Consider the following 10,537-nt stretch of genomic DNA (forward strand, 5'->3'; position numbering starts at 1 on the left):
TCTTTTAATATTATATTTTAATGACGAGCTATAAGCTTCTGATAAGCTTTTGATGTTATGACTTAACCGAAATAAATATTAAATATTGCTGTAGTAAAAACGGTAAACTTGGTTATGTAAAATTATCAAAGGAAGTATTTTATAGTTTTAAAACTTAACTATAAAAACAAAAAAAAAAGTAATGCATTTCTATTTTCAAAAATCTGCTTACTTCTGACTCTTATCAACATTTTAATCACAAATTTAGCTTAAACAATTTATTCTATCTTTGTAATAAAAAATGTCTTTTTATAAAAAAATAGCTCTATCTCACTTAATAGTATTTTTTTAGTTATTACAATGCCTTTTTAAACTATACCTGATTTGATATGTTACACTACATTAAACAACTACTTAGTTAATATATATTTTTATAACTAATTATTCATATTATGACGTAACAGAAGGATATTTTTCAACGAAGATGTTCATGAGATTCTCAGACGTGGTGAACCAATGGTGTGCTACGAAAAATTTTCTCGGAAACCCTTCATCGACACAAGCTGCATTGTCAGCGTCTGGAATATAAAAACAGTTGAAATGTGTTGAAAAATTTCTAAAACTATTTGTCGTTACAAGTTCCATTATCAGTTGAAACAATTTACAAAAGTTAAATTTAAAAATAAATTTCAGCAACAAAGTCATTGTAATAACATCAAAATACGTAACAGGTGTTAACGAAAAATGAAAACTTTATTCTCAGCGTGAATTTAGATGTTTTTTAAAGTTTAGACATGACCATTCTTTCTAGGAAGGTTTAATATTTTTGAGTAATTTAAAAAAAATTACAAAAAGTTCTGGTTATTTTTTTTTATGTTAACCTTTAATAAAGAAATAATCGAAACTTTTTAAAATATTGGTCGGTGTAACTTAAGTAAAACAGAATAAAAACAATAAAAAACAAGTTAAGACAAACTTTTCTAGGATTAAGTTTTAAATAAAATATTTAACCATTTTAATCTTAACAGTCTTATTTTTATACTTTCACATAAAAAACTTAGTTTATTATTTTAGCCTTTTACTTTATGTAACAAATAAAACCTTCAAGGAATAAATGCAAGGTCAGTCCAAGTAAAATGTTTAGTTGTGTAAATGTGTACATATATATATATGTATACATACCATATGCCTGACAGAACTGATTTTAAATTAATTATTTAAAGACGTCGAGTTAAGAAGGGATTTCAAAGTTTTGATTTTGTAATACATATACCAGGCAGTAAAAAATAAAGAAGTTATTTGAGGTTTGAGACTTATTACACTTATCAAAAAATTTACTGACATTCGTATATTATAAATCGTGTATATAAATAAGATAAAAAAGTCTTTTTCAAGCAGAACTTGAAACTTAAGCTTGTTTTAAATTGAAATGCACCTTTAATTTAAAAACATAATAAAAGAGTAAAAGTGTTTTTCATTGTTTTTATTTTATAAATATTTCTAAAATAGGTTATTTAAACCTTATATGGTTGATAAGACTTAGTTTTTTATAATGATACTAGTAACCTATCTTCAAAAACGTAGTGATATATTACCTAACTAAAAATACATAAACCATATGTTTAAATGAAAATATTCGAAATCATTATTCAAATAAATCTGTGCTTTCCTAATTTTTGATATTGTAACTTAATTTTAGAAAAACAAAAATATTAAAGCACGGTTTACTTTAAGTCAAAAAAATAATTTAATAGTTTAAGTCAACAAGTTACGTAATAAAAACCTGTTAAAATATACTTACGCACAAATTACTTTACCTATATAAATTTAGTGGCACTTAAATAAAATATACTGTATTGAACATTAAAGAAAAAAATAAGTTTCAAAATGTTACAAAATAGTTCTGAAAACATAAATTTACTACTAAAAAAGCTTTAATTAAAACTAGAAAGTTTTATTTTTTAAACTATTACTAATCACGTAACAATTTGTTAGGTTTTTTAATAAAAAATAAAAGTATGATTTTTATTATAGATAAAAAGAAATAAATTTTGCTGGCGGATTTCGTGGCAAAGTGTGAAAGTGTGTTTTTAAAATAAGTTTTTTTTTTTTTTACTTTATTTAAAAGTTAAAGTTAAGTTAAAACTTTTTTTTTGGCGTTATTATGTACATTGTCAAATACTATATCTGCTTTTGAAAGAATAACAATAGTATCAAAATAGTTAAAACTAATAAAACTGAAAAAAAAGAGTTCTTACAAAAATTGTTGTTGTACAAACAAAACAAATAACTAAGGTAATTGTGACAAAACACATTTGAATAAAAAACTAACTTAAAGTTAGATCTAAATAGTTTAAGTTATTTTTATACAAAATACCAAAAATAGAAGTATTTGCACGACAAAGGCTTAAATGTTCGTTCGACCACCTATTGGCTATGTATGACAGACAGCATGCAAATTCAAAACGTTATTGTTAATAACTCAAGCACAAACAGTTGGGGATTAATCTTTTTTAGTTTGCTAGTTTACATTAAAAATTGATACTGATTTAACAAAGCTTAAGTCTGAAAAACAAATCAGAAAACTAATTGACTTAATAGTTTTGTCAGAAATACTTTTTGCTGCAAAAATTAAGAAAAATGCAATAAAAATATTACAATCTGCAAGAAAAGTGATTCTAAATGTTCGCTATGTTTTTGTTAGCCAACGAATCATTTATTTAAAGGTTAACTGTTCTCTTTTCCGTTTATAAATAAACGTGCCTAATTTACAGTTGACTTTACAGCTAAGACTTCAATTGTAATAAAAAACATACCGTTACAAAAACTATCTTGATTTGTTTCAAATTATCAAGTACCAAATCGTAAATGTAAAATAAAGTTGTGGCTAATCGAACAAGCAAATAAACTTTCAAGTTCTTATGCTAAAAAAGTTTTTTCTTAATTATAAGTGTGTTGACTAAAAATAATCTACGAATCAAACAAGTGCTAATACCTACCAAGTTCATAACATTTAGCGACATAAACAGTTCTAAAACGAAATAACTATGAAAACTATCATTTAAAATTTACCAATTAAGTCACCTAACGAAGTGCATTAATCTTCAGTAAAACAACAAAGCAACAAAAAAAAACACGTAAACAATTAAGTTAAAAAATGAACCAAATGTCTGACTAACCGAACAAATGGATGCACCGATCAACCAAGTTCTCCACTTTGTCAGGAACCAGGTCCTCCTGCCTGGCTTTCTCCAGGGCGAACATCGATGCAGATCTGAACAAGAGGGGTATCCTGAAAATTTGATAAATAAATTTACACATATAAACTCTATATAAATACTGAAAATTATATAAGCTGATATGTATAGTTTATATATATGCATCTATGTAAAAGTGTATAAATCTACATATCAACACTTTTTGTGAAAAAAAATGTCTTGTTTTACTCGCTTTGTAAAAAAAAACATAAAACTTTACAACAAACTCAAACCTGGACGACCCAGTGACGTAATCACTGGCTTTTATGACGTCACAAGGATAGCTTTTGCGGCTGCTGCGAAGTTTTCCGCTTCGGAGTGAGCGAAACAGTCGGAAGTTCTGTGGCGTCATAGTTGTTTAGATAGACGTTAGAAAAAATAAATATTAAAAATAAAACTACTTTATTTGCAATACTCATTGCATTTTAATATGTTAACTGTTTAAATAGTCTAAAAAACATAAAACAATATTTTTTTTAAAGTTTAAGATTTGTTTAGTTGATTTAAAAATAAAAAAACTAAAGTTTATAAAATTTTATGCATCATAAGCGGTAAGTTGGTTTGAAAGTTTAAAGAGCTTATTTCATATATTTACCTTAACTTACTAGAACCAGCTGAAAAAACATTGTACATGTTGGAAAAAAAAAACTGAAATAGTGTAAAAACTAAATTAATCATTACTTAAAAATGATGCGTTGGTTTCAATTAACTTAATAAAATATTTGCATTATTTTCATGTCAGTTGATACACAAGTTTTTACGGCCAATTAGAAATAAAGTGTTTTAAACTTTGCGAAGAATTTTCGATGAAAACATTAATCATTGTTGTATTACGTAATATTATTTTTACTGAACTTTGGACTTTATAAATTATTTTTCTGATAGAAGGAATTATAATTATAATGATTCATTAATAAAAACATAATTAAGCACATTTTAAACAAAAAGTAAAGTTAATTCAGTAGGTTAAGTAAAAAAAAATTGTTAATTGTTATCTAAGTAAAAAGTTCATTATTTTAGTTTAAATCTATATTTAAAAAATAAACTATTAAGTTTATTGATAAAAACACATTTAATAACTGAAACTTAGATGCTATAATTATATTAAAGCATTTTCTTTATCTTAAATAAAAGACTAAAAGGTATAAGCATTGTATAAAAAAGCTGTTTAATATCAAAAAAACTTTAAATCATCACCTAAACGATTTACTAGTGGTTAAAGTTTGTTGTAAAACTACAGTTTCACAGTGGTAACAATTCCAGTGATCATCGGTTACAACTTAGTTTATTGTAATAAATTTAATAAGTTTTTGTAACTGTTAGTATTTGGTATTGTTACTATTGTGAAACTGTAGTTTTACAATAAAATTAAATGCCTATCAAATCGTTTGTCTAAATCTATTTTGAGCAAAGTTTTATTATCTTAATTGAAGTGATTTGTAATGATATAAATCAACAATTAAAATTTTAAGATTGTTAGTAGAATAAGCTTAATAAAAATTTTAGTAAGCAATGTAGAGACTTTCAATAGAATTGCAAATTAGTGCATCGTTTTTATACTTTATACTATATTTGCCATAGTTGGTTATAAAAGCATACAAACTAAACTTAATACTTAATTGAAATTCATTAAACATATTTAAAATTGTGTTAAATAAAAAAAGAAAAGAAAATTGCACAACTTATGTATAAAACTTTGATAATTTAATATTTTTTTAAACTTTGAAATTACTTTTTAATGCATAAACCAAAGCAATAACAATGTAACTTAAATATTTCTAAGTCAAACTATATGTAAAAACAAATTGATGAAACTATTACTTAAATTTAGTATACAGTACTGAAATGTTTTGTATATTATTAGAAACATATGAATATAACCAAGAAACCACAGTTATGAACTAGAAGAAGCATACAAAAAAATGTTTAAAATACTGAAACACTTGCTTACACCAGTAATTGAAACTTAGCAAGTTTGTGTAATTAATTTTAATGAGACAATTCAAAATGAACAAAAATATATAAACAATTGTTTTAAATTAATATCAAAAATACTTTAAGTTCATTAGTAAAGTGATCAGTTTTTAAGTAACTAATTTAATTAAATCAATAGTAATTTTAATTAGTTTTAAAAGATTTCAAAAAAACTTTACATTAATGGTACAGTAGCGGTTTTTTAAGTAAAAACTGATAAAAAACAAAAAAATATTAAAAACCAAAGAAATAAAAAACTTTATTCATGAAGGGAAATAAATAAAAAATCAATTAAAACCAACGAACAAACTTTCAGTTCGGTGGAGCGATTCCTGCCGCCCGATGACGTGATCGTTACGTCACAGCTCCTCTGACTCCTCGTTACGTCACAGTCCCTCTTTATTTTGTTGAAGCAAGTCTGGCTCCTGCTGCGCTGCTGCTGTTGTGACGTCACTATCAGCTTCGACTTGTCGCTTACCTGTTTGGTAAAATAATATTTTGTTTAAGTACTGTTTTGAAATATAAAAAAAAACAGCGTTGTATATAATGGTAAAAATTAAATATAAGTATTAATAAATAGCATAAGTTTCTATAAGCTATATTTACAACAAAACAAAAGTGGTAAGTTTAGTAATAAGTTTTCACAAATAAAAAGTCTACACTCTGTTATTAAACTGTTTTAGCAAAGTTTTACTTAAGACAAACTTGGAAAACAGTTGAAAGTTTTTAATTTTGAAATAACAAAACAAAGCTAAGGAAACATTTTGTAGAGTTTGTACTAGTAACTAGCTTTGTAAACAGTGTGCTAAACAAAAATTACAGTGAAGCTTTAGGCTTTGAACCTTATAGATTATTATATTTAACACAATAAGTTTTAGCAAGCTAAACATATTTTAGCAGATATATTTAGATTTGATTATAGTAAATTTCTTACAGCTTAGTGCTAAATATTTATACATTTACAACTCAAGTTTTGTGCTATGTAAATAACAATTTTTTGCTTTGTTGTGTAGTTAGTTGTGAAAAAAAAATTCTATTAATACTTAATATGTATTACAACTAATATTAAGATGATTATATATAACAAAAAACAAACAGTACTTTGCTTAATAAAATTACTTACAGAGGTGCTTAGTATTATCATAACAAAGAATGTATGAGGCTAATGAAAAATTTTCAGCTGTGATTACAGTTGAAATTCCCTAATATAAGATACTTGTAACAAAAGTACATCGTTAAATTGCAAATCTAATAAAAGTTTTATTAAACTAAAAGTTTAAAGAAAATAACTTGGATTAAATTTTTTAACTGCATTTTAAAATAAGTGAACAAAGAAAAAAATTCAAACTTGTAAGGAAACTTTATAACAATGAGCTTAATGTACATCTTACAAACTAATATTATTACAAAAGTTTACTTACTAAGTTCTAATAAAATTTTTTTTTAAATTTTTAAATGATAAGAAACTAAATCAGATCATCACTGTATCAAACAAATGAAATAAAAACTAATTTTACTTTTTAAACAAACTACTTCAAATCTAAACGAGATTATAATTTAAATATAAAGTAAAACTTGTAAAACACATATTCAAACTTTAACATACTTTTTCAACTGGCATACACAACCTAACAGACATTTCCTCAAATTCAATTCAAAACGTGCTTCCACATAAACTAGCAACGTAAAGTCAAAAGAATGAATGTATCAGTTTTGAAATGCAGTTTGATGCTTTTCAGCGTTTGATTGAGAATATATGCAAAAATCGTGATCATGAAAGGAAGTAGTTACAATTTTTGGCGCGAAACTTATTTATTTGAAACCTACACGTTCATATAACTTGCTTTTGTAAAAAACTAAAGGTAATGAAATTTGCTTTTTATTCTTTTGTTTTTTGAATATAAGTTCTCATTGTGTTTAATTTGCAGGAAAAATATTTCTCTCAAACAATGAATCTAACTATTTTTAGTCGTTTTTACTCCTTCAGAGTTTAACTATTAATAGTTTAAATCTTTGAATAGAAAAGAAAGATTCATACACTAAAAGTTGAGTTCATTTAAATCGTTATATGCAACAATCGCTTAAAAATACATTTTACAACTTATTTTAGATATTAAGTTTTTATGTAAACTAAGTTATTAAAGTAATCATTTAATAGAAAGGCATTTTAACAATAACTATTGAAACTAGTAACTATTAATAAGTATTGACTCAAATCAAATAAAACTAGTTTGCAAATTATACAACTACCGTCAGTGGTTATTAGTAGCAAATACAATAACATGTTTGCTCTACCTTAACTTTACTGCATTTATTGTCATGTATAGAGTGATAATCAATCGAATGAATATTATTCAATGATCTCACAAAAAGTACTTTAACTAATTAAAAACAATAACATATGTACTATGAAACTTCAAATATATTATGATTAAAAAAGCAAAATATGCATCTGACATATATTTAGTTACTTTTGCTTAATTGTTATCAATTTTATTTAATAATTTACAATGACGCGATGTTTTATGGTCGGACTCGGAGTTACTGAACCGTGAATTTGTTTCAAGTTGGGGGAATTTTGAAACCACTTTCCCGCCAAAGAAACCTCCGAGAACCTCCTCATTGCTCGCTGCTTCAGCGGGGACTTTTTCGTTGTGACGTCATTGAAGTTTCGGTGAGGCATGACGTCACAAATATCTCTCGGAATTTTGTTCTCTCGTTTTTTTAATTTTTTGACGCCACAGACGCTTTTGCTTGTTTTTGTTTTATTTTGCTTATTGCCGCTCCAGTTTTATTTTTAGCTTTATTTCTGGTTTAGTTTTTTTTTTTTTTTTGATTTAATTAAACATTTATTAAATTTTTGTTTGTTGTCGCTGTATTTTTCAGCTATAACTGTTGATAACATTCATATACATGTTTATTTATGTTTTCATTATTTTTTAATCATAGATTTTGAAGCTTAAATCTGTGATCAAAACAGTTCTGATGACAATATGAACAAATATATATTTAGAGTTTTTTCGTTTTAGTGTCATTTCTCCCTTTTAATGCATTTTTATTTAACAGCCGAAAACATGTATTTAAAGTTTTTTACTTAAGAGTACTTATAAATAAATTTGACAAATTCGTTTAGGTGTTTTTGAATTTACTAACAATTTTGGATTTTTTTATAAAACACCTTAAGCTCTATTTTTAACTACTTGATTAAAGTTTAATATAGCAAAAAATAAACAGTTTTCGTTTAAAAACTTACAAACTTTATAGCTTAATAAAAAAACAAGTAATTATAACTTAATCTAAACTACATGTTTATCAATTTAAAATATTGCATAGTATGAAAAATTGTTGACAATTTTCAATTGTTTGTAAAAATACTTTATTTTAACAAACATAAAACCATTACTGTTACACAAAAGCAAACTACTTATTTAAAATAACTTCAAATACTGTTATACTCCGAAAAATGTGAAAAATTCTGTAAAGTATGTTAAACGAAACACTTGAAACCGCAAAATGTGTAAAAAAACAAGTTACAAATAACATACAAGTTTTTAGTGCTTTGATAAAACGTTTAATCTTTCAATAAGCTTGTTTTTTTTTGATTTGTTTTAATTTTTTTTAAAAACTTTTAACTATAAACATTTCTTAATACGTAATGTATGCAATAGCTCATACAATTGTTTGTTTGACCACTATTTTTGAATAAAGTTTGTTATTATGTTATATATAGTGATCGAAAATTGAATGTAATTTTTTTAATGTGTAGTAAACCTTATTAGTCATGTATTTTATAATTTAAACAACGAAATAAAAATGAATAAACTTTACATTTTATAAAAACAGTTAAAAAAATCAGTATTTAGAAATTAAGTTTTATATTTTTATATTTTAAACAACCTTATCTAAACTTTATTGATTTGCATAAAAATTAAAAATAAAGTTTAAAAACGCTTTCAGCTTTTTTAACTTTTAAAGAAATTTTTCTTACGTTCCTTTGATAAGAAAAAAACTATCGGCTAACAAGTGCGTTAAAAACCTACAAAAAACTTTATTTCTGCAAATCATAACTTTTTTTAGTAGTTTCGGAAATGTAAAACTAAAAATTAAAACAAAAAAAAAACATGTTTTTTTCATAAGAATATTTAGAACTTATTACTTCAAAAAATACTGCTTGTTTTTGATGAACAATCTAAACTTTAATTGAAAATAAGTGAATTGAAACTCTAAAGAAAGTTGCAAAAATAACAATTAAACATAACATGCAACTATGTAATATTGTTCCACTAAAATATCGTTCAGTTATATTTTTCAAAACACTTTTAGACTAAAAATACATTCTTTTCAACTTATCCTAAAATAAATTTTTTGAGAAACTAAACGACCTAACACACTTCTACACATATAAAAAAAAGTTTTTAGTCACACTATAAAAAGCACTAATTTAAATACAATTACTTCATTCAACCAAAGTAACTATTCTGATCTTAAATATAAAAAACCAAGTGTTTATACTTTAAAAGAAACTGAACGACTTAGCACGTTCGTCTTACTACTGTCATTATGACGTAACAAATACACCTGATCGCCTTCAATACACGAAAGTAAAAGGCACAACTTTTTAAACTGCGACTTCAAGCGGTTAGAATGTTTAGTACTCTGTATTAATCAACCGTTATCTTGTTTCTTGTAATAGCTACTTAGCTAAACTTATAGTTGATAGTGTTTGATAAAAAGTGTAGCATGTAATCATTGGTTCTAAGGTTTTGATAAAGTTTGTGAATTAGTTTGAGTAAATGTTGGTGGGTTTTAAAAAGTGTGCAGAAAAACTTTTGTTTGCTTTTTAATTCATTTTATAGTTTTAAAAATATTTATAAAAGCTGAAAAATAAAAATTTATAATATAGTTTTTCATGGATGAAAAATAAACTAGAGCTTTAGAAGCTTTTAAACTTATTTTACACCTTTTCATAAAATTTAAAAAGCTGATTATATTTTATATGAAAAACAGTTAGCTTAGAATCAAAATCTTAAACATGTTAAAAAAATTATGAAATTCTGTTTTCAATAAAAAATCAACAAACAATAACAAAAGATAAACAGACAAAAAAATAAAAGTTTGCATAACCATGCATATACCATATTAAAACACTATATAATGATTTTACTCAAATTAAAAAGAAATCTTTTTTGACATAGCTATCACTATACACATGAATACACTATTACTTAAAAATACTTTTATGAAAACAAATAAAACTATACACATGAATACAAAACATTTTAACATTAACTCTAACACGTTTCAACTGAACTGAAACCAAAACAAAG

At 24.6% G+C, this 10,537-nt stretch overlaps 1 protein-coding gene across 1 annotated transcript; it reads right to left on the reverse strand.

The window, feature by feature from the left end:
• Nucleotides 1-429: 429 nt before the first annotated feature.
• On the reverse strand, nt 430-7,893 carry LOC145836241 (uncharacterized). Its single transcript, XM_082944061.1, has 5 exons — nt 7,720-7,893; nt 5,521-5,688; nt 3,470-3,576; nt 3,159-3,271; nt 430-557 (listed from the first exon to the last, which is right to left on the reverse strand). Exons 1-5 carry the CDS (start codon nt 7,891-7,893, stop codon nt 430-432), a joined length of 690 nt encoding a protein of 229 aa, XP_082800187.1.
• Nucleotides 7,894-10,537: the final 2,644 nt, after the last annotated feature.

This window comes from Thalia democratica, chromosome 5 (assembly GCF_965202585.1).
Source record: "Thalia democratica chromosome 5, ktThaDemo2.hap1.1, whole genome shotgun sequence".
Lineage (NCBI taxonomy): Eukaryota > Metazoa > Chordata > Thaliacea > Salpida > Salpidae > Thalia > Thalia democratica.

Bases quoted from the DNA above. Each gene is read 5' to 3' on its own strand.
- LOC145836241 (XM_082944061.1), bottom strand. From the start codon at position 7,893: ATGCCTCACCGAAACTTCAATGACGTCACAACGAAAAAGTCCCCGCTG. The intron at 5,689-7,719 runs GTAAATTATTAA...TTTACCAAACAG, and splicing joins CCATAAAACATCGCGTCATT to GTAAGCGACAAGTCGAAGCT. The intron at 558-3,158 runs GTTAGTCAGACA...TTTATATTCCAG, and splicing joins TCGGTGCATCCATTTGTTCG to ACGCTGACAATGCAGCTTGT.